This window comes from Macaca fascicularis, chromosome 14 (assembly GCF_037993035.2).
Source record: "Macaca fascicularis isolate 582-1 chromosome 14, T2T-MFA8v1.1".
In the NCBI taxonomy this organism is placed as follows: Eukaryota; Metazoa; Chordata; class Mammalia; order Primates; family Cercopithecidae; genus Macaca; species Macaca fascicularis.
Window position 1 is genome coordinate 1,254,079 of NC_088388.1, and position 24,135 is coordinate 1,278,213.

General features: G+C 55.5%; 1 protein-coding gene and 1 long non-coding RNA gene across 3 annotated transcripts in view; one reads left to right on the forward strand and one right to left on the reverse strand.

Annotated features, from left to right (window-relative positions):
* Positions 1-16,020, forward strand: part of TOLLIP (toll interacting protein) — a 68,343-nt gene extending 52,323 nt beyond the window's left edge. The window contains exon 6 of one of the 2 annotated variants that reach the window (XM_074012791.1): positions 15,073-16,020. In XM_074012791.1, the coding sequence (XP_073868892.1) occupies positions 15,073-15,179 (107 nt within the window). In that variant the 3' untranslated portion in view covers positions 15,180-16,020. The remainder of the gene's footprint in view (positions 1-15,072) is intronic. The other variant, XM_074012787.1, reaches the window with a different exon arrangement.
* A 7-nt stretch (positions 16,021-16,027) lies between these two features.
* Positions 16,028-21,206, reverse strand: LOC135966972 (uncharacterized). Its single transcript, XR_010580707.2, has 3 exons — positions 20,218-21,206; positions 18,535-18,648; positions 16,028-16,862 (listed from the first exon to the last, which is right to left on the reverse strand). It is a non-coding gene; the product is annotated as an uncharacterized lncRNA (long non-coding RNA).
* Between the last annotated feature and the right edge of the window lie 2,929 nt (positions 21,207-24,135).

Here is a 24,135-nt window from a genome sequence, read left to right on the forward strand (position 1 = left end):
TTTTCTTTTGTTTCTGTGCTTTTTGGATCATATCTAAGAAAACCAAGGTCACAAAGATTCACCCCTGTGTCTTCTCAGTGATTTACAGTTTGAATTCCTACGTCTAGGTCTTTAACTCGCTTTGAACTAATTGTTCTATGTGGTGTGAGGCACCTGTCTCTTCCTAGTGACGACTGCACTCCCCCTGTCCCCAAGAATGACTCCTGACTCCACTGCATACGAGTCCCTCTCCCCTACCTTCTGCCTAGAAAACTCCTATTCATCCCATCAAAACCCAGCCCTGGGTAGCTGCTGGGTTATGGCTTTTTTCACACTCCTCGGCAGCTTTAACTGCTGCCTGAGATGTGGGGTCAGGGCCAGTGCCCTGCAGGGCCTGTCATAGCCCTTCTCACCAGCACTGAGACTGGTCACCTCTGAGTCTGGTGGGCCCGGGGCCCCCACGCAGCTGCACACAAGTGTTGCTGCGTGACTGGTGATCATACAGTCGACTTTCGCGGTGACATTCATGCACCGGGGACTTCACAATTCCCCGGACTCGTCATGAGAGCTGCTCAGCCCCATGTTACAAATGGGGAAGCTGAGGCTGGGGGTTGAGTAACTTGCTGAGTTCACACAGTGAGTGGATGGCTGGATGAGTTCCTAAAACGAAGGTCGATTCTGCATGATGAAGCCAAATTGGAGCCCAAAATTCTCCCTTCCAGCCCCCAATAGCATATTATTGGTGCCCTGAAAGGCATATAAAAAGACCAGATGCCCAGGACTGGGGGCGGTGCCCGATAAAACAGCTGCATTAGAGAATGACTTTGCAACTCTGGAGGGAATCCACTGAAACCCAGCGCTCCTATAAATAGCAGCTCTTGCAAAGCAGCGGGTGTGATTTTTCGTGGTGGTGGCGAATTCAGAGATTCAGAAATCCAGAAATCCATGTTCCCGGAGAAGGGAGTGGGGTGGGGAGGGAGGTTGCAAACAATGCCATCTTCAGGAACAAAACTCCTGCGTAACGAAGCGCAGGTTTCTGTGTTTTCGTGGGAGTTCCCAGACACCTTCGGGCAGGTGGCCCCAGGCGATGTTGTGTGTCTCTCCTGGCCGTGGACGAATGAATGGACGCCTGGGGTGACGCTGGGCCAGGGGCCTGGGGCTTGTGGGTGTCGGCTCCCATCTCTGGATTCTCCCCTGCTCTCCTCCCACCTCCTCAGCCCTTTCCCTCCTCCCACCTCCCTCCTACCTCCTCCCACCTCCCCCGCCCTCTCCCTCCTCCCACCTCCCCCGCCCTCTCCCTCCTCCCACCTCCCCCACCTCCCACCTCCCCCCACCTCCCCCCTCCTCCCACCTCCCCCCACCTCCCTCCTCCCACCTCCCCCGCCCTTTCCCTCCTCCCACCTCCCCCACCTCCCACCTCCCCCCACCTCCCACCTCCCCCCACCTCCCACCTCCCCCCACCTCCCACCTCCCCCGCCCTCTCCCACCCGCGTGCACCCCCCTCTCCGCGCTGCTCACCGCCCCCCATTCCCTAGAGGCCACTTGCTCCCCCGTCCTTGGCCCTGAGCCCCCAGTACCGCCCCGTGCCCGCCTCACTTCTCCCCTGGAGGCGCGTCCGTCCGGGAAACGGTCCTAAGGCCGGCCCCACTCGCTCCAGAGCCGCTGCAAATCCGTCATTCAGACGCGAAGACAAAGCGTCCCTGGCGCAGCCTGAGAAGCAGCGGGACGGCGGCGCGTTCCTGAGTTCCCGCCGCGCGGGCGCCTGGCGAGGGCTGGGGGCGAGCGGGGGGCGAGGGGGGCGCTGGGCTCACCCCAGGCCCGCAGGTGTCTCGGGACGGCCCGGGCTCCCCGCGCTCCCGGCGCTTACTCCGGAGCCTCCTTCTGTGCGAAACGCATCCGTGCCCCGGCGCCGGGACCCTGCAGGGCTGTGGGTTCGCGCTGCTGCTGATCCTGCATCTTCCCCCCACGGCCCCGCGTCCAGCCCGCCCCGCCCGCGGTGGGAGACGCGCCCTCCAGGTGCGGGGGAGACGCGCGGACAGCGGGATGGAGACGGTGAGACCCGCCTGACCCCGCCCCGCGCTCCAGCTTCTTCTCCAGGAAGAGGTTTCGCCGCTGCCCGGGGGTCCCCGTCCCTCCCCAGCCCGAACCCCCAAGCCACGGCCCCACCCCCGCCTGGCGCTCCGGGAACGCGCGGCCTCGGACCCCGCAGCCCCGCGCAGCCCCCTGTCCCCGGCTGGGGTCCCTCGGACGCCGCGAGGCTCGGCTCGGCGTGTTCATAAGTCCCCCCAGCTCCCCGCAGCTTCGAGCCTCAGAAACGCGGGGCAGAGACGCGGAACGGAGCCGCCTGGCGCCGAGACTCCCCCGTGGCTGCGCCGCCTTCCCGGGGGCCCGAGGCGGGGGCGGGGGGCGCGCTCGCTTCTTCCCTCGCGGGGGTCTTCCCAGCCCCTGTTCCAAGCGCGCTTTTCATTCCGCGTCGTCTTATCTGACAAACGTTAAAAAGAGCGAAGATGGGAGGCCCCAAGTCCCGCCCGAGCCCCCGCGGGGCCGCCGCCCCCTGGAAGCCCCCGTGGCCACGTGGCGGCTCCGTGGAGGGCGCGGTCCTGTCCCCGGAGCCACCGCGGGGAGGGACGCCAGGGCCTGGGGGGCGCCTCCGGGGGACAGAGGCGGCCACACAGGGGCTCCCGGGACCCTCGCGAAATTCGGATTCACGGGGCAACCGGCCTCAGACCTCCTCCCTCCCTCCCTCAGCAGAGCGGTTCACCTGCCGGCCCGTGAGTCTCCTCTGCCGATCTCCCTTCTCCTGGTCTCTCTCTCTCTCTTCTTTGTCTCTCCGTCTCTCTCTCTCTCTTTTGTCTCTCTCTATTTCTGTGTCTCTGTACCTCTCTCTCATCTCTGCCTCTTTCTCTAATCACTCTTCTGTTTCTATCTCTGTCTCTATCTCTGCTTCTCTGTCTCTCTGCCTCTGTCTCTCATGCCTCATCTCTGTGCTCTGTCTCTCTGTTCTCTGTCTCTGTCTCTCATGCCTCATCTCTGTTCTCTGTCTCTCTGTTCTCTGTCTCTCTCTGTTCTCTGTCTCATCTCTGTTCTCTGTCTCCGTTCTGTCTCTCTCTCTCCTCTGTCTCCTGTCTCCCCTTCCCCTGGGCTCTCTCCCCTGGGCCTGGGTCCCTCCACCCCCTCACTTCTCGCGCTGCTCATCTCTGGCTCTGTTGTCCTTGCCGCGGCCTCCTCCCCAGCTCAGGCCGGCAGGAGGCCCATCTCCTGCACCCCTCCCCGTCCTCCATCCTTTCTGGTCCCCCATCTCCTCCACACCTCTGCATCCTCCATCTTCTGGTCCCCCAGAGACCCCCTTTCAGTTCTTCGCCCCTGTCTCAGTGTGATATGGCTTGGCTCTAGGTCCCCACCCAAATCTCACGTTGAATTGTAATCCCCATAATCCTCCCGTGTCAATCTCGGGGCCAGGTGGCCGTGACTGGATCGTGGGGGCGGGTCCCCCACGCTGTTCTCGTTATAAGGAGTGAGTCTTGCCGCCAGAGCTGATGGTTTTATAAGAAGCTTCTCCCTTCCCTCGCACGCATTCTCTGTCCTGCCGCCCTGTGAAGAGGTGGCTTCCGCGGCCATTGTAAGTTTCCTGAGGCCTTCCCAGCCTTGCAGAACTGCGAGTCAATTAAACCTCTTTTCTTTATAAATTACCCAGTCTCGGGTTTTCTTGATAGCAGCGTGAGAACGGGCTCGAACAAGGGGTGTCCCAGGCTGGAGGTTGTCCGAGTCCCGGAAGCGTCCCCAGCACCAAGACTCCCCGGTGATCGCTGGCCATGAGGCCCGCCGGGGTGGAGGGTCTGGGCCACGGTGGATGGTTCTGGAGCTGCCCGGCCTCCAGCAGGAAACCTTCCTCTTCTGCACTTGAGTGTCTGCGGAAACTCCCATGACACTTACCGAAAGGAGGAACCTTCTCACTGTGCTGTGCCTGTGCCTGGGAGCAGCTTGGGCACTTCTCAGCCGCTCATCTGTCAGGGCATCCACTGGGACCCGGCACTGCTCCGAGGGTGGGGGATGCAGCTGATGAGATCATATGCATGCATCTGTGAGCGTAAGCATGTGCATGCGTAAGGATGTCACCTCCAGACTGCACGGATGTGGCGTGTGCGTGAGTGTGCGTGTGTGGGCACCATGAAATAAGATTTTGAAATCAATACCCTTGACATTAAGCAAATACCTTTGTAAACAACTTTCTGGTTGGAGAGGAAATGAAAACTTGTTTGCAAGCTGTTTAGAGAAGAAGGGCCTCTTGAGTTCTCCAAGCAAAACCTCCACGAAGTCACCAAAGGGAGCTCCGAGGGCAACTTAAAGGCCTTGACTATAAAACAGGAAAGATAGAAAACAAGCCAGTTAGGCTGCAGTAAGGCAGCAAAACACACTCCAGGAAAGTGGAGGAAATGAATTATTGAAAGCAAAATAGAAAGTGATAAAATAGAAAAATTAAAAAGCAGACTTGCTCAATAAAACCCAAAGCTAGACTTGGAAAAGAATGAATTTGACCAAGGTAAATAGAAATGAATCAATAGAAAGACAAAACCGGCCAGGTGCAGTGGCTCAAGCCTGTCATCCCAGCACTTCGGGAGGCCAAGGCGGGTGGATCACTTGAGGTCAGGAGTTCGAGACCAGCCTCACCAACATGGCAAAACCCTGTCTCTACTAAAAATACAAAAATTAGCTGGGCATGGTGGCAGGCACCTGTAGTCCCAGCTACTCGGGAGGCTGAGGCAGGAGAATCACTTAAACCTGGGAGGTGGAGGGTGCAATGAGCCAAGATCATGCCATTGTGCTCCATCCTGGGCGACAGAGCAAGACTCCATCTCAAAAAAAGAGAGAGAGAGAGAGAGAGAGAGAAGGAACAACCATGGGAGAGGAAAGGGAGTAAGGATAGATTCTGAAGACGTTTGAAAATTCAGAGAGAAAGCTTCACACACATTGATACCGATACATTTGAAGACCTTGATGAAATGGATCATTTCTAAGGCAACATGGGGAAAACGGACTTCTTCTTTAACTCATTCATTCCTAGATATTTGGAGGCCTCTCCCAGGAGCCAGGCTGCTGAGACCGCAGGAGACAGACAGACAGGGACCCCTGCCTTTGAGGCGCTGACCTTCTCACAGGATCCAAGCGAGGCAGAAAACCACGATGAGCCACGACCAGGAAGACATAAGATGGTGCCCATACCCCCACCAGCAGCCGGGGGACCTGCAGAGCCAGCCCCGCAAACCTCCAAGAAGCAGGCTTGGTCTGTGTTACGTGAACACAGCGTCCAGGGACTGATGGACAGCTCCCACGGCCGTAGGGCCAGAGCTGGGCACGCCCAGGCCTTCTACTGTGGCCCACCCATGGACAGACATGACACACACAGAGGCAAACACGACACTTGCCCAGAAGTACACGCACACACACAGACACTGAGAGACATAAACACACATACACACTCACCTCGAAATATGACAAACACACACATCGAGACACACAGAGACGCGCTCAGCTAGAAATACCCAGAGACACAAATGCATCTAGACACACACAGAGATGCATCTACATCCAGACACACAGAGAGACACTCACCTAGAGATACACACAAACACAAACACATCTAGAGACACACAGACGCACTCACCTAGAGATACACATAGACATGAACATATGTAGACACACACGCTCACCTAGAGATACACAGACACACCGACATCCAGACACACACAGACACACTCACACACAGACACAAACACATCCAGACACACACAGACACACACAGACACAAACACATCCAGACACACACAGACACACTCACACACAGACACAAGCACATCCAGACACACACACACACTCACCTAGAGATACACACAGATACAACCACATCCAGACACACACAGAGACGCATACCTAGAAATACACACAGACACACCCACATCCAGACACACAGACACACACTCACCTAGAGATACACACAGACACACCCACATCCGGACACACAGACACACACTCACCTAGAGATACACACAGACACAAACACATCCAGACACACACAGAGATGCACACCTAGAAATAGACCCACATCCAGACACACAGACACACACTCACCTAGAGATACACACAGACACACCCACATCCAGACACACAGACACACACTCACCTAGAGATACACACAGACACAAACACATCCAGACACACACAGAGATGCACACCTAGAAATAGACCCACATCCAGACACACACAGACACACACTCACCTAGAGATACACACAGACACACATCCAGACACACACAGAGACACACACCTAGAAATACACACAGACACACCCACATCCAGACACACACAGAGACAGAGTCACCTGGAAATATAGACACAAACACATCCAGACACACACAGACACACCCACAGTAACACACACACACTGACACAGAAAAACACAGGTGCACACACACCCAGTGACACAGACACAGAGACGCAGACACACACACAAATGCACGGAGGCAGACCCCCAGTAATACACATAGACACAGCCAGTAACATACAGCAAGAAAAAAAATGGAAAAGAGAAAACCACAGGACAGTATCACACAAAAATATGGATGCAAACATTCTGTAAATTTCCATTTTATAGTTTTAATTTCACAAGCCACGCACAGACGACCAGCGACACAGATGGTGTCTAGATCCCCCATGGCTGTCCCATGGCCCAGCCCCTTCGCCTCCCCAGAGCTGACGCCGTCTGCCTGGTTTAGGGTGGGGTCTCTGCTGCTTATGGAAACACACAGTGTGACCGCCGTCCGTCTGGTTTAGGGTGGGGTCTTTGCTGCTTATGGAAACACACAGTGTGACCGCTGTCCGTATGGTTTAGGGTGGGGTCTCTGCTGCTTATGGAAACACACAGTGTGACCGCCGTCCGTATGGTTTAGGGTGGGGTCTCTGTTACATACAGAAACACACAGTGTGACCGCCATCCGTATGGTTTAGGGTGGGGTCTCTGCTGCTTATGGAAACACACAGTGTGACCGCCGTCCGTATGGTTTAGGGTGGGGTCCTTGCTGCTTATGGAAACACACAGTGTGACTGCCGTCCGTATGGTTTAGGGTGGGATCTCTGTTGCTTATGGAAACACACAGTGTGACCGCCGTCCGTATGGTTTAGGGTGGGGTCTCTGTTACATACAGAAACACACAGTGTGACCGCCGTCCGCCTGGTTTAGGGTGGGGTCTTGTTACATACAGAAACACACAGTGTGACCGCCGTCCGTCTGGTTTAGGGTGGGGTCTCTGCTGCTTATGGAAACACACAGTGTGACCGCCGTCCGCCTGGTTTAGGGTGGGGTCTCTGTTACATACAGAAACACACAGTGTGACCGCCGTCCGTATGGTTTAGGGTGGGGTCCTTGCTGCTTATGGAAACACACAGTGTGACCGCCGTCCGCCTGGTTTAGGGTGGGGTCTCTGTTACATACAGAAACACACAGTGTGACCGCCGTCCGTATGGTTTAGGGTGGGGTCTTTGCTGCTTATGGAAACACACAGTGTGACCGCCGTCCGCCTGGTTTAGGGTGGGGTCTCTGTTACATACAGAAACACACAGTGTGACCGCCGTCCGTATGGTTTAGGGTGGGGTCTCTGCTGCTTATGGAAACACACAGTGTGACCGCCGTCCGTATGGTTTAGGGTGGGATCTCTGTTGCTTATGGAAACACACAGTGTGACCGCCGTCCGCCTGGTTTAGGGTGGGGTCTTGTTACATACAGAAACACACAGTGTGACCGCCGTCCGTATGGTTTAGGGTGGGGTCTCTGTTACATACAGAAACACACAGTGTGACCGCCGTCCGTATGGTTTAGGGTGGGATCTCTGTTGCTTATGGAAACACACAGTGTGACCGCCGTCCGCCTGGTTTAGGGTGGGGTCTTGTTACATACAGAAACACACAGTGTGACCGCCGTCCGTATGGTTTAGGGTGGGGTCTCTGCTGCTTATGGAAACACACAGTGTGACCGCCGTCCGTCTGGTTTAGGGTGGGGTCCTTGCTGCTTATGGAAACACACAGTGTGACCGCCGTCCGTATGGTTTAGGGTGGGATCTCTGTTACATACAGAAACACACAGTGTGACCGCCGTCCGTCTGGTTTAGGGTGGGGTCCTTGCTGCTTATGGAAACACACAGTGTGACCGCCGTCCGTATGGTTTAGGGTGGGATCTCTGCTGCTTATGGAAACACACAGTGTGACCGCCGTCCGTCTGGTTAAGGGTGGGGTCTTTGCTGCTTATGGAAACACACAGTGTGACCGCCGTCCGTCTGGTTTAGGGTGGGATCTCTGTTACACACAGAAACACACAGTGTGACCGCCGTCCGTATGGTTTAGGGTGGGGTCCTTGCTGCTTATGGAAACACACAGTGTGACCGCCGTCCGTATGGTTTAGGGTGGGATCTCTGTTACATACAGAAACACACAGTGTGACCGCCGTCCGTCTGGTTTAGGGTGGGGTCTCTGTTACATACAGAAACACACAGTGTGACCGCCGTCCGTATGGTTTAGGGTGGGGTCCTTGCTGCTTATGGAAACACACAGTGTGACCGCCGTCCGTATGGTTTAGGGTGGGATCTCTGCTGCTTATGGAAACACACAGTGTGACCGCCGTCCGTCTGGTTAAGGGTGGGGTCTTTGCTGCTTATGGAAACACACAGTGTGACCGCCGTCCGTCTGGTTTAGGGTGGGATCTCTGTTACACACAGAAACACACAGTGTGACCGCCGTCCGTATGGTTTAGGGTGGGGTCCTTGCTGCTTATGGAAACACACAGTGTGACCGCCGTCCGTATGGTTTAGGGTGGGGTCTCTGTTACATACAGAAACACACAGTGTGACCGCCGTCCGTATGGTTTAGGGTGGGGTCCTTGCTGCTTATGGAAACACACAGTGTGACCGCCGTCCGTATGGTTTAGGGTGGGATCTCTGCTGCTTATGGAAACACACAGTGTGACCGCCGTCCGTCTGGTTAAGGGTGGGGTCTTTGCTGCTTATGGAAACACACAGTGTGACCGCCGTCCGTCTGGTTTAGGGTGGGATCTCTGTTACACACAGAAACACACAGTGTGACCGCCGTCCGTATGGTTTAGGGTGGGGTCCTTGCTGCTTATGGAAACACACAGTGTGACCGCCGTCCGTATGGTTTAGGGTGGGATCTCTGTTACATACAGAAACACACAGTGTGACCGCCGTCCGTATGGTTTAGGGTGGGGTCCTTGCTGCTTATGGAAACACACAGTGTGACCGCCGTCCGTCTGGTTTAGGGTGGGGTCTCTGCTGCTTATGGAAACACACAGTGTGACCGCCGTCCGTATGGTTTAGGGTGGGATCTCTGTTACATACAGAAACACACAGTGTGACCGCCGTCCGTCTGGTTTAGGGTGGGGTCTCTGTTACACACAGAAACACACAGTGTGACCGCCGTCCGTCTGGTTTAGGGTGGGGTCCTTGCTGCTTATGGAAACACACAGTGCTGCCTTCTTGCTCGCCTAAATAAAACACAGCAGACAGAAGCCAGCGAGGGATGGAAATAGCACCTCGTCATAGTCAGAAGCGAGTTTAGCTCAGCGTGCGAGGGCGTTCTGACATTAGGGATCTATTAATGCAGTTCAGTACACCCGGAGCTTGGGTGCAGTCTCAGGAAATCGGGACTGGAAAAGCACTTCCTGCATTCCATCCAGGGCGTCCACTGAGACACACAGGGGCTGTCCTATGTGTTCTAAAACCTCAGAGGCCTCCAGGAAACTCTGGAATAAGACGTGGGTGGGGATTTGCAGAGAATTGACATCCCTAACACCACCGAGTCTTCTGATCCCTAAACAGGGTCTATTTTTCCATTTCCAGTGACAATCTTTAATTTCTCTTGAAATGTCGTAATTTCCACTGCCGTGCTCTTCCACATCTTCTGTTAAATTTATTTATAGACACTTGATATTTTGGGTGCTATTATAAATAACAGCTTCCAAATTTGATTTTTAGTGGTTTGTTACTGATGTGTAAATTTTTATATATTAATTTCTTTATTATGTTAAAATACACATAACATACAATTTACGGTATTAAACTTTTTTAAAAAATTTGAGACAGGGTGTCACTCTCTCCCAGGCTAAGTGCGGTGGTACAATCACAGCTCACTACAGCCTCCACCTCCTGGGCTCAAGCCATCCTCTGGCCTCAGCCTCCCAAGTAGCTGGGACCACAGGTGCGAACCACCACACCCAGCTCATTTTTTCATGCTAAATATGTTTCAGTGTGTGGTTTGGCAGCACTGAGCACGTTCCCACTGCTTGATTTTTCCTGTGGGGTATTAAGTAGCTGGTTCGGGCTGCCTTAACAAAGCCCAACAGTTGGTCGGGCGCGGTGGCTCACGCCTGTAATCCCAGCACTTTGGGAGGCCGAGGCAGGCGGACCACTTGAGGTCAGGAGTTCAAGACCAGCCTGGCCAACATATAGTGAAAACCTGTCTGTACTAAAAAACACAAAAATTAGCTGGGCATGGTGGCACACGCCTGTAATCCCAGCTACTTGGGAAGCTGAGGCAGGAGAATCACTTGAACCTGGGAGGCGGAGGTTGCAGTGAGCCGAGATCAGACCACTGCATTCCAGCCTGAGTGACAGAGCGAGACTCCATCTCTAAAAAAAACAAAGCTTCACGGGCGGGCAGCGTGAACAGCAGACAGTTACTCTCACAGTCCTGGAGGCTGGAGCCCAAGATCAAGGTTTCTTCTTGGACCCGCACAGGGCTGGGTCCTTCTGAGGCCTCTCTCCTTGGCTTGTAGACAGTGTCCCCCTCACGCACAGCTCTGTCTTAAGTGTCCTCCTCCTACTAGGACACTGGTCTTGATGGATTAGGACCCACCCTGATGGCTTCACTTTAACTTCATTACATCTGCAAGGCCCCATCTCCAAATAAGGTCACCTCTGAGGTCCGGGGTCAGGGCTGTAACGTCCAAGTGCAGGGCAGGGGTCTCCTCTGAGGTCCCGGGGTCACGGCTGTAACGTCCGAGTGGAGGGCAGGGGTCTCCTCTGAGGTCCCGGGGTCACAGCTGTAACGTCCGAGCGCAGGGCGGGGGTCTCCTCTGAGGTCCGGGGTCAGGGCTGTAACGTCCGAGTGCAGGGCGGGGGTCACATCTGAGGTCCCGGGGTCAGGGCTGTAACGTCCGAGTGCAGGGCGGGGGCCACAGTTCAGCCCGGGGACATGAGGTTCTTCTGCGTCCTCTACGCACCCAGCCACGTCCTGTGTGACACCACCACCTTGCTTTCTTCTCTCATCTCTTCCTCCGGGCACTGAAATTCACCCCAGCACCGCACAGCGCAACACCAGGCCCCCAGCTTTGCTCCTGACGTCAGGGACGGCTGCTGTGACTCACCCACAGTCACACTGGGGATGTTTCCGGCTATTCCTGGTCTGCTAGGGTTTCTTGTTGTTTTTTTGAAAACCCATGAATGAATGTTGGATTTTATCAGAAGCGCTTCTGGTGTCTGGAGATGAGTGTGATTTTCTTCCTTCCTTTGCTAGCGTGCTGCATGCACGGATGCCATTGTACGGGCGGCTTGCTCACGGGGTCCTGGGTCGGTGACTCCTCAGGCACGGATTTTCCACCTTGCTGTGGGTGCCATCGCCTAACGACTGTCATCGCACTGCCTGGGACAGCTCACACTGGCAAGGTCGGCAGTTCCCATTGGACGGCTCCTCCCTGGGCCAGGCTGGATGGCAGCGGCCCTCGGCAGGCGTCTTGCAAAATGCCATTTCAGGACGATTTGGAGAAGGAACATGAGTCCTGCCCCCGGCTGGAGCATGGCTTAACACCTTTCAGTCAGATTTTTTCTGAAGTGCCAGCATTAGATTTTGCAAAATTGTCAGCAGCTGCTCAGAAGAAAACCCCGGTGGTGTCAGTGGGCCACCGTTTTCAGAAATGCTGAAACGTGTCTAGGGAAAACCTTAAGACCCCTGAAGGAGGCATGAGTGGTCCCGAGCAGATGCACGCGGGGCCAAGCATCGGGCGAGGTCAGTGCAATGCCACAAAGGTCCCCATACCTTTTTTGCAGTTTTATGGAGTTAGACAGGTTGATAGCAAAGTTCTTACAGGAAAGCACTCTGGTAAGAAGAGCTGGGAACACACTAGCAGACAGAACCCTCTGAAACCTCAAAGCAGAAACTGTGGCTGGTGCAGGTGCAGACGCCCCAGGCGTGCAGACAGGAGACCCCAGGACACGAGTGGCTGCAGGTACAGACGCCCCAGGCGTGCAGACAGGAGACCCCAGGACACGAGTGGCTGCAGGTACAGACGCCCCAGGCGTGCAGACAGGAGACCCCAGGACACGAGTGGCTGCAGGTGCAGACGCCCCAGGCGTGCAGACAGGAGACCCCAGGACACGAGTGGCTGCAGGTGCAGACGCCCCAGGCGTGCAGACAGGAGACCCCAGGACACGGGTAGCTGCACAAGTCACAGAGGCAAGGCTGGAATTTTGAATAAATGGTGCTGGCTAATAACCTAGTAGCCATTTGGACAAAGACTTTGTTCTGCCTCTGCCACCCCTGAGACAGCAAGACCAGCCCCTGCTCCTCCTCCTCAGCCCACTCAATGTGAAGCCGACGCGGATGAGGGCATTGATGATGATCCACTTCACTTAGTGAATATATTTTATCTTCCTAATGAGTTTTTTAATAACATGTTCTTTTTTCCAGCTTACTTGATCGTAAGAATACAGTATGTAACATATATAACATACAAAATATCTGTTTATCAACTGTTTATGTTATTGGGAAGGCTTCTGGTCAACAATAAGCTACTAATAGTTAAGTTTTTGGGAATCAGGCCAGGCGCAGTGGCTCATGCCTGTAATCCCAGCACTTTTGGAGGCCAGGGCAGGAGGACCGCTTAAGCCCAGGAGTTCAAGACCAGCCGGGGCAATGTAAGGAGACCCCATCTCTACAAAACACCATTAGCCGGTGTGGTGGCGTGCACCTGTGGTCCCAGCTACTTGGGAGACTGAGGAGGAAGGATCCCTTGGGCCCAGGATTTCGAGGCTGCAGTGAGCTGAGATTGCACCATTATACTCCAGCCTGGGTGACAGAGTAAGACCCTGTCAAAAAAAAGTTCTGTGTGGGTTTTCTCTGTGCAAGCATCACTGCCCCTCAGCCTGCATTGTTCAAGGGTTAACCACACCCACCGAATGGATGAATGTAACCATATTGCAGAGGAATGACACAGTCACACTGAAGGAAGCCGAGAAGTAAAGGAACACCTGAAGTTACCGCGGGGACAGTGTTGACGGGACGCTGACAGTGAAGCTAAAGACAAGACACACTGTGCCCGGATGCCAGGCTCTGGGTGGTGGGTCTGTCCCTTGCAGGGATGCGCCAGCAAGTCTGGAGCCAGTTCACCCGCAGCTGGGACTAGACAAGCAGGTGAATGTGGGAAAGCCAGGTTTCTTCCGACAAGAGATGCAGCAGGTGAAGCGGTGGACGAGAACAGGCCCTTGCTGCTGGGGTGGGCGAGGAGGGGCCCGTGTCGCTGGGGTGGGTGAGGACAGGGCGCGTGCTGCTGGGGTGGGTGAGGAAGGGCGCATGCCGCTGGGGTGGGTGAGGATGGATGTGTGCCCTGGGGTGGGTGAGGACGGGGCATGTGCCTTGGGGTGGGTGCGGACAGGGCGTATGCTGCTGGGGTTTGCGAGGACAGGGCCCATGCCACTGGGGTGTGTGCAGATGGATGTGTGCCCTGGGGTGGGTGAGGATGGGGCACATGCCCTGGGGTGGATGAGGATGGGGCACGTGCCCTGTAGTAAGGATGGGGCACATGCCCTGGGGTGGGTGAGGAGGGGGCCCATGCCCCTGGGGTGTGCAAGGAGGGGCCCGTGGATGTGTGCTGGGGTGGGCGAGGATGAATGCGTGCCCTAGGGTGGGTGGCACCAGCATGAGCCCACGCCGTCGGTCTACACACATGTGGATGTGTTTGTGTGTGGGGGTTAGTACACAGGCATGCATCTTCTGGCTCTTTCTCCAAGAGGGCCTAGACACCAGGAGGCCCCAGTGCCAAAGGAAGCACAGGTTGCAGGTCTCAGTCCCCGACATCCCCTCCAGTGAGACAACCCTGCAGGCCTCGGGGTCTCGGCTGCTGCCAAGGCCGGGGCAGGGAAAGTCAGGCTGAGCCTGGAGCACTCACAGTCCCGGTACGTGAGGAAATGCATGAACGGGAGCAGGGCTTGTCGGGAGGGGACCTGGGAGTCAAGATGAAAGACCCCAGGGCTGGGTGACAGTTTACTGGATTGTAACCCTCAGAATAAAAAGCCGCGAGTCCACAGTGATGCACACAATTTGATGCGTGAAGAAGTCAGTGTACGTGGAGCTGCCCTTTCTCAGGTTGAAGAAGTTGCTCCCGGCCCTAGTGGGAGAATTTTTATCACAAGTGGGTGATGGGCTTTGTCCAGTGCCTTTCCGTGTCCGCCAGGATGGAACAAACGTGACGTTCGTCCGTGGTTCTGTCAGTGTACAGCACGTCACTGATCACTTGCATGTGTGCCCAGAACCGGGGCGGCCACCCAGCCGATACACATGCAGGACCCGGCTTGGCCTCATGGGATGGCAGCTGTGTCTTGGTTTTCATTCGGTTCAGAAGGTGGGTACGGACTGGGCGCGGTGGCTCACGCCTGTCATCCCAGCACTTTGGGAGGCTGAGACAGGTGGATCACTTGAGGTCAGGAGTTTGAGACCAGCCTGGCCAAAACCACCCATCTCTACTAAAAATACAAACATTAGCTGGGTGCGGTGGCGGGCGCCTGTAATCCCAGCTACTCAGGAGGCTGAGACAGGAGAATTGCATGAACCTGGAAGGTGGAGGCTGTGGTGAGCCAAGATCGCACCACTGCACTCCAGCCTGGGTGACAGAGTGAGACTCCGTCTAAAAATAAACAAAACAAAACAAAACAAAACAAAGTAAAACAAAGTAAAATAAAATAAAGTAAAATAAAGTAAACTAAAATAAAGTAAAGTAAAATAAAATAAAACAAAACAAAACAAAATAAAATATTCCTTCAGGTCCTGCATACGATGAAACTGCTGACTCAGCGGGCCCGGAGGACCCCACTGACACCCAGCCTCACAGCAAAGAGACAGTTCCTGGTTTTGAAATACATCTTTGCTGAGTTTTCCGTGCTCAACTGGCACCCCCTTTCTCTTCTGAGTTCCTGGCCTCCTCAGGGGTCTTGTGGCCTCTCCGGGGGTCTTGCGGCCTCCTCAGGGGTCTGGTTAACCCTCCTTAGTTATAGGAAGGGCCTCATTTGAGGAGATTCCCTGGAATAGGAGGGAGAAGCTTGCAGAGCAGGATTCATGAACAATCCGTGTAAGTGCGGGGACGATACCTGGCATGTTACACTCCAGATGCCGCTGTCAGGAGCATGGTCACAGTCACTCAGGTCTGTGGTTCACTTCCCACGCGGGGTCTTCAACCCCATCGACCCCCAGGGCCCCAGACTCTGTAAATGGAACCACCAGCCACCCATTGCTTTAGTAGAAAGAGAGCCAGGAATGATCGTGACTTTCCCCCACCCTCACCTCCACTTCCAAACAACGCTGGGGACCAAGCAGGGGTCCATGGCCCAGGCTCTGTGTTTCCGGCTAATGATTAGTTGGAAGTTCCTTTGGAATAAAACTCCAAGTCCTTGCCCCAGCCGGCAGAAGCGACGTTCTGCAAACCACACCCGCTTCCATGTCACCCTCCCTCAGTCTCCCAGGGCCCCTCTCTGGTCCTCAGACACTGGGGGTGGTGGAGGGACCAACCCCAGCCTCCTCTTCCCTACCCACCTCCTGAACGAAATGAAAAGCAAGACCCTGAAGTGAGCACAGGGGGCCAAGCTGGGTCCTGCATGTGGATCAGGCTGGGCGGCCGACCCCGGTCGTGGGTGTATGGATGCGGCCCCCTGTGGGGTGCTTGGGGAGGGCTGCATCCTTGCACCCGGGAGGGGAGATTAAATCACTCACAGAAAGCACTAGCTGGTGGCGAAGGACATGCTTTATCATATACGGCAAAGCCATGTGGGGACGGAGAACCCAAGGAAATCCCAGTTCCCCAGGGGAAGCGCGTCTGTCCAGCGTCTGGGGGAGGGGCATGTGGTCCTCAGGAAGGCCATGCAGGCCGCCCACCCCAAGCTCTCCAGGGACGGCCTCTGCCTGCGGCCTCATGAGCTTGTGACCTGGGTCTGGGCTCTCAGGAGCACCAGGCAGGCAGGGAGGGCACGCCCCGGAGAAGCCCTGCCTGTGGCCGAGTTGCCGTTAGAATTTCAATGAGGGCCACTCAGCTTGAGGACAACAGACCGATGACTCCTGCCGCCCTGGAGGCCTGAGGCCCCACCTGCTCCGTCTGCTCAGGAGACACCAGTCTTGACTTGGCCTCTGTCCGTTTGTCCTCCCTGCCGGGCCTGGGAGCCCTGCGCTGTGGCTCCGCCCTGCAGGCCAGGGGGCTGGGTGGACATCCCTCAGGAAGAAAAGCCGCTGTCTGGAGCCGCCAGCCAGTGCTGGGGGGGCTTGGAGACCCCGGGTTGTGGACTTCGGGGCTGCAGATGGCCCAGGCTCTGACCCAAATCCGGTGCTCTCCGGAGTGGGTCTGTGTGTCCCTCCACTGGGCCTCTGGACCGGAACCTTCCGGGGACTCGAGCGTCCCCCTGAGACGTCTCAGCCGACCCAGCCCCTCCTGTGCGGCGGCCAGCCTGAGGTCTGGTGGGTAGATTTGCTCCTGCGCCATCTCAGGGCTGGTTCCCCGCGGAGGGAGGTGTGCCGTCTGTCAAGCCTCACTCGTTCCTGGCGAGGGCTCTGGTTTTCCAGCCACGTTACTGCATGGAGAGCAACGCACACAGGCAAGGTCTCAGACGCTGCCTGCGCCCGCCCTGGTCCTGCTGGATGACTCCTCCCTTCCCTCTTCTCAGGCCGTCCAAGCCCCCGACAGAGGGGACGATGGCCCTGGGGGACGCGGTCCCTTTCCCCAGCCGTTCCCAGAGCACAGCTGGCTTCAGCCTGCATGCGGCCACGTCTTACGAGTCCAGCCCGAGTCCGTCCACTTCTGAGGGTCCTGCTGCCCTCCCCCACCTGCCCCACGCTCCGCAGAGCCCTGCAGAATGAGAGGGTCCTGGACCCGGCTCCTCTGCCTCGGAGAATCTGACGGCTGCAGGTCCAATCGGGGCTCTAGGAGAGGCCCTGGCACCCTGACCCCCGGCAGGCAGCGAGGCTGACCTGGGAGGGTGAGGCCACCCCTGCCCTGGCTCTGACAACTCTCTCTGTGCTGCTGCCCAACCCTCTCCCCATGCCTCCTCCGCTTCCCCCGGGGCTGGCACCTGGGAGCCTCCTCCGCTTCCCCCGGGGTTGGCACCTGGGAGCCGTGCTCTGGGACGACACTCCTTTTTGGCCCTGGGAATTTTTCCTCCCACGTGGAGGCCCCCACAGCAGAGGACACCACCCAGCTAGGCCCACCTGACTGGTCAGGCTCAAACCCTCTGGTGCCCGCCCCACTGATAGGACCAGGTGCAAACCGGGCAGCGACACCCCAGACGTGTGGCCTTCATCAACTCCCCTGGGCTCCTCTCCCTCCAGCCCGCCCTTCTCTGCCCAGGAAACGGTTTTCTGAAGAGTTCTCCATTCTTGAGCCTTCCCACTGGGTGGAAGACAGTGGCCACAAGGCTGGAGCCGCAAGAGGCTGGGGAGGGTGGGGCCTGGGATCTCCTGCTCACGGGCTGTGTGACTGTGGGCACGAGACTTCATTTCCTGATTCATAAAGGTGGGGACACGATCAAAGCTACTCCTCGGACCTTTGTGAAGGTTAAATGAGTTAAACGTGGAGCACTCCTGACCCACGGTGAGGATCGTAAAATGCTGGCCACTGAAATTGTTCATTTTCCCCTCGGCATTGTGACAATATATCCCCAATGGCGTAGGATTTTAAGTGAATGTACCATCATCTGCTCAACAATTCTTTCACTGTGGACACTTGAGTGATTTCCAATCATGTTTACTCTCATTTTTTCTTTCTTTCTTTCTTTTTTTTTTTTTTTGAGATAGAGTCTTGCTCTGTTGCCCAGGCTGGAGTGCAGTGGCCCGATCTCAGCTCACTGCACTCTCTGCCTCCCTGGTTCAAGCCATTCTCCCAGCTCAGCCTCCCAAGTAGCTGGGACTACAGGTGCACGCCAACACACACAGCTAATTTTTTTTTAACTTATAGTGGATAAGGGGTTTCGCCATGTTGGCCAGGCTGGTCTCAAACTCCTGACCTCAGGTGATCCGCCCACCTCGGCCTCCCAAAGTGCTGGGATTACAGGTGTGAGCCACCGCACCCCAGCCAGTAACACTGACTCTTAGAGCACTCTAACATGGAAAGGAGAAAACAATTGTTTCTCCTTTGGGATTGTTTCCTTAAAATTTGGCCCAGAAATTATAATCCTGAGTCAAAGGGTGTTGATGTTCTCATTATCCTGGAAGAATCACCCTGACCTTGACTTTAGAAGGTTGAATTACCTCGGACTTGCGAACGGCAACAGGTGTCTCATAGAAGCTGGGCGGGTCCCTCGCGGAAGCTGGGCGGGTCCATCGCGGAAGCTGGGCCGGGTCTCTCCTAGAAGCTGGGCCTCACTGGATTCTGTAGATGTGTTTGTTTTCATTAGTATTTCTGTGTTTTACCGTTGTTCTGGGCTTACTAATTATGTTCTATTTAAATATTCTCTGTCTACTGATCTGCTACGAATGTAATTTGTAATTACCGGGAACACCCTCAGGGTGACATGAGGTCTGATCTCCAACCTCATGCCTCCCTGCCCCCTGAGAAGCAGCAGGTTGTTCCTGACGCCCCCGAAAGGTGGATGGTAAACACTCCGGCCTCCACCGTCTCCCCTCCCAGGCCTCACACCCGGCTCCCCCACTCCCACCCCCACCGACTCCCCTCCCAGGCCTCACACCTGGCCCCCCACTCCCACCCCCACCGCTCCCCTCCCAGGCCTCACGCCTGGCCCCCACCCCTGCCAACTCCCCTCCCAGGCTTCACACCTGGCCCCCCACCCTTGCCGCTGCCCCTCCCAAGGCTCACACCTGGACCCCCCAATCCCAACTCTTGCCAGCTCCCCTCCCAGGGCTCACACCATTTTAAGTGAATGTCTGTCCCACCCCCTCTTGCCTGTCCCAGTGGCTCCTGGAACATGGAGCCCCTCTAGCAACTCCCTAATTTTCTTCTATTCGTAGCAAATTGTCTCAAAAAATGTGTCTACATGCCTCATCAAAGACCCCCCATCCAAGACCCTCCATCCAAGAGCCCCTCTGTCCAAGACCCCCATCCAAGACCCCCCATCAAAGACCCCCATCCAAGACCCCCATCCAAGAGCCCCTCTGTCCAAGACCCCCATCCAAGAGCCCCTCTGTCCAAGACCCCCATCCAAGACCCCCATCCAAGACCCCCATCCAAGAGCCCCTCTGTCCAAGACCCCCATCCAAGAGCCCCTCTGTCCAAGACCCCCATCCAAGAGCCCCTCTGTCCAAGACCCCCATCCAAGAGCCCCTCTGTCCAAGACCCCCATCCAAGACCCCCATCCAAGACCCCCATCCAAGACCCCCCATCAAAGACCCCCATCCAAGACCCCCATCCAAGAGCCCCTCTGTCCAAGACCCCCATCCAAGAGCCCCTCTGTCCAAGACCCCCATCCAAGACCCCCATCCAAGACCCCCATCCAAGAGCCCCTCTGTCCAAGACCCCCATCCAAGAGCCCCTCTGTCCAAGACCCCCATCCAAGAGCCCCTCTGTCCAAGACCCCCATCCAAGAGCCCCTCTGTCCAAGACCCCCATCCAAGACCCCCATCCAAGACCCCCATCCAAGACCCCCCATCCAAGATCCCCCATCCAAGACCCCCATCCAAGACCCCCCATCCAAGACCCCCATCCAAGACCCCCATCCAAGACCCCCCATCCAAGACCCCCATCCAAGATCCCCCATCCAAGACCCCCATCCAAGACCCCCCATCCAAGACCCCCATCCAAGATCCCCCATCCAAGACCCCCATCCAAGACCCCCCATCCAAGGCCCCCCATCCAAGACCCCCCATCCAAGGCCCCCCATCAAAGACCCCCCATCCAAGGCCCCCCATCCAAGGCCCCCCATCCAAGGCCCCCCATCCAAGGCCCCCCTCTCCTCTAGTCCACTGTGTGAACATCACCTCTCTGCATCTCATGGGAGTCTGCAGCCTGTGGAGCCGGCTCCTCCTCTCCGTCCTTCTCACACTGAGGGGCCCCCAGAGAGGTCACCGTGGCCCAAATGTCTGTCCCCGGAAATTCTTCTGTGGAAACCTTCACTCCAAGGTGATGCTGTTGGGAGGAGAGGCCTTTGGGGGGGTCCGGCCATGAGGGTCAGACCATCCTCGTGGACGGCTTAGTACCCAGACAAAAGGGACCTCAGAGAGCACCCTCCATCACGTGTGGACATGGCCAGGAGGCGCTGGCTGTGAACCACAGTCTGCTGGGGCCGGTTGGACTCACAGCCTCCAGAGCTGTGAGCCAAATGTCGGTCGCTTGAAGCCGCCACCTGGGGTGTTTTGCTGTGGCAGCCGGAGTGGCGGAGACTGGGGAGATCCTGGCCACAGAAGCGGCAGGGCCTGCCCCTCCAGTTCCTGTCTGAGCCATCACCACAGGTGCATCCTTCACCACCTGCCCGCTGCCCTGCTGGTCCGTTCTCTGCCTTCCAGACATAAACGTGAGTGGGAGGGCGGGGGTGGCCTGTGTGTGCCCGGCGCTGCTCCACACGAGCTCCCGGGTGTGCCAGTGAGCCGGATGCCCGCTGGGTTCCCATGGCAGCCTCTCTGTTCTTCTCCCTGATTGTAGAGACGTGACCCTTGCCTGCTGGCTACAGCTCAGGGAGGCGTGCTGTGTGTCCTTCGCGATGTGCGCTGGGGGCCGGCCCCTGACAGCTGGGGGCCGGTGCTGTGTGTCCTTCGTGGGTGTGCACTGGAGGCCGGTCCTGTGTGTCTGCTCCGTCGGCCCCCTCAGGTGGGTGGCTCAGGCGTCGCCGTGGTGGGAATGTTTACGCCACGGAAACCGGCCAGTGCCTCCAGCCAGGGTTTCGTTTCGCTGCTGAGTTGCTTGTTGCTGAATCAGCACAGCGCAGACTGGCCTTCCTCTTCCCTGCGCTGTTTTGTTATGGGATGTTTCTAACATACGGAAAAGCACAGAGAATGATGTGATAAGTACCATCGGCCCCTCCCAGCTCTAAGACTCCTTGGCATTTGGCTGTGTCTGTGCCGTGATTTTAAGTGGATTCAACCTGTCCAATCCACCCAAAGCGCCCGGGTGCCCTCTGGTGTCATCGCTCTCCCTCCTGGGGCCGATTCCGCATCTGGAGTGTCAGTCTAGGGCACGTTTGTAGACCTCACAGCACACGTGTGACCATCAACACTACACAGCATGGTTTTGTGTGGGGTTTTTTTGGTTTGTTTTGAGACACGGTCTTGCTCCATCACCCAGGCTGGAGTGCAGCGGCACGATCATGGCTCACTGCAGCCTTGACCTCCCAGGCTCAAACCATCCTCCCACCTCAGCCTCCTGAGTAGCTGGGACCACAGGCTCGTGCCACCACGCCCAGCTAATTTTTATTTATTTATTTTTTTTTTAGAGACGGAGTCTCACTATGTTGTCCAGGCTGGTCTCGAACTCCTGGGCTCAAGCGATCCTCCCACCCGGGCCTCACAAAGTGCTGGGATTACAGGTGTGAGCCACCACAAACAGCCCTTCTCTTCCTTGCCTGGGTTAGGGACTCACTGAGAATAAGACAGGAGAAAAGGCGGATGTGATTTCAGAATAACAACTTTCTACCCAGCCCCAGCCCTGGCCGTCCACCCACGCTGCCCTGCTGTCACCACAGCACTCGGAGCTCCTGGAGCTTTGGCTACTTTATCTTTGTGGCCCTTTTCTGCCTGCTTATCAGCCCCCTTTCCCTGCCTCTGCAAACAATGCTGGCGAAATTTAGACAAGAGTTGCATTGTACACAGATATTACAGAGGCAAGGAATGATACTGTTATAACATTGACTCCAACACACCATCCTCTCTCTCTCGCTCGCTCTCACTCTCTCTCGTTCTCTTGCCCTATGTCTCTCTCTCTCTGTGTCTCTCGTTCTCTGTCTCTCGCACGCACTCTCTGTCATTCTCTCGCTCTCTTTGTCTCTCTCACTCTTTGTCTCTCTCACTCTCTCTCTCTGTCTCTCTCTCACTCTCTCTTGTTCTCTTGCTCCCTCTTGTTCTCTCGTGCTTTCTGTCTCTCACTCTCTCTCGTTCTCTCTCTCTTGCTTACTCTCTCACTGTCTCGTTCTCTCTGGCTCACTCTCGTTCTCTCTCTCTCTCATTCTTTCATTGTCTCTCTCGTTTCTCGTTCTCTCATTCTCTCGTTCTCTCTCGCTCTCTCTCTATCTCTCACTCGCTGTCTCTGTCTCTCTGTCTCTCTCACTCTCTCTGTCTCTCTCTGTCTCTCTCTTACTCTTGTTCTCTCACTCTCGCTCTCTCTCTCTCACTCTCTCTCTTTCACTCTCGTTCTCTCTCGCTCACTCTCTCGTTCTCACTCTCTCTCGTTCTCTCACGCTCTTTCTCTCGTTCTCTCTCTCGCTCTCTTTCTCTTTCTTTTTTTTTTTTTTTTTTTTTTTTTTTTTTTTTTTTTTGAGACGGAGTCTCACGCTGTTGCCCAGGCTGGAGTGCAGTGGCGCGATCTCGGCTCACTGCAAGCTCCGCCTCCCGGGTTCCCGCCATTCTCCTGCCTCAGCCTCCTGAGTAGCTGGGACTACAGGCGCCCGCCACCGCGCCCGGCTAATTTTTTTGTATTTTTAGTAGAGACGGGGTTTCACTGTGGTCTCGATCTCCTGACCTTGTGATCCGCCCGCCTCGGCCTCCCAAAGTGCTGGGATTACAGGCTTGAGCCACCGCGCCCGGCCTTCTCTTTCTCTTTCTGTCTCTTTCTCTCTCTCGCTCTCTCTGTCTCTCTCATTCTCTCTCACTCTCTCTCCCTCACACTGTCACTCTCTCTCTCACTCTCTCTTTCTCTCTCTCGCTCACTCTGTCTCTCTCATTCTCTCTCACTCTCTCTCACACTCTCGCTCTCTCACTCTCTCTCTCTGTCTCTCTGTCTCTCTCTCTGGTCTTCTTTGAAGTCTTTCATTAAACTTTAGTAATTTTCTGCTCACAGATCTTAGATATAGTTTGTTAGGTTTATTCCTAAGTATTTTTTATTTTGGGGTTTGAGTTTTAACATCTGTTTTTGATGCCCATATAGAAAACTGCGAATGACTCTCGAATGTTGATTTCTATATTGGAGCATCTTGTTAAACTATTTTAATTCTCATAATTTGTGGATTGCAATATTTTTTGTAAGTAATCATTTCATCAATACATAGTTTAGTTTCTTTGTTTCCAATTTTTAATATCCATAGTTTCTTTTTAAATTTTTATTTATTTATTTTTTTATTTATTATTTTTGAGATGGAGTCTCACTCTGTCCCCCAGACGGGAGTGCAGTGGCGTGATCTTGGCTCACTGCAAGCTCCGCCTCCCAGGTTCACGCTATTCTCCCGCCTCAGCCTCCCGAGTAGCTGGGACTACAGGTGCCTGCCAACATGCCCGGTTAAATTTTTTTTTTTTTTTTTTGGATTTTTAGTAGAGATGGGGTTTCACCGTGTTAGCCAGGTTGGTCTCAGTCTCCTGACCTCATGATCCACCTACCTCCCAAAGTGCTGGGATTACAGGCATGAGCCACTGCACCTGGCCTTATTTTATTTATTTTGAGACACAGTCTCATTCTGTCTACCATGCTGGAGTGCAGTGGTGCAATCTTGGCTCACTGCAACCTCCACCTCCCGGGTTCAAGCAATTCTCCTGCCTCACCCTCCCGAGTAACTGGGGCTACAGGCGCCCGCCACCAAGCCCAGCTGATTTTTGTATTTTTAGTAGAGACGTGGTTTTGCCATGTTGCCCAGGCTGGTCTCAAACTCCTGACCTCATGATCCACCTGCCTCGGCCTCCCAAAGTGCTGGGATTACAGGTGTGAGCTGCTGCACCCGGCCCATTGTTGCTTTTTCTTGTCTGGTTTTGAGTGGGTCC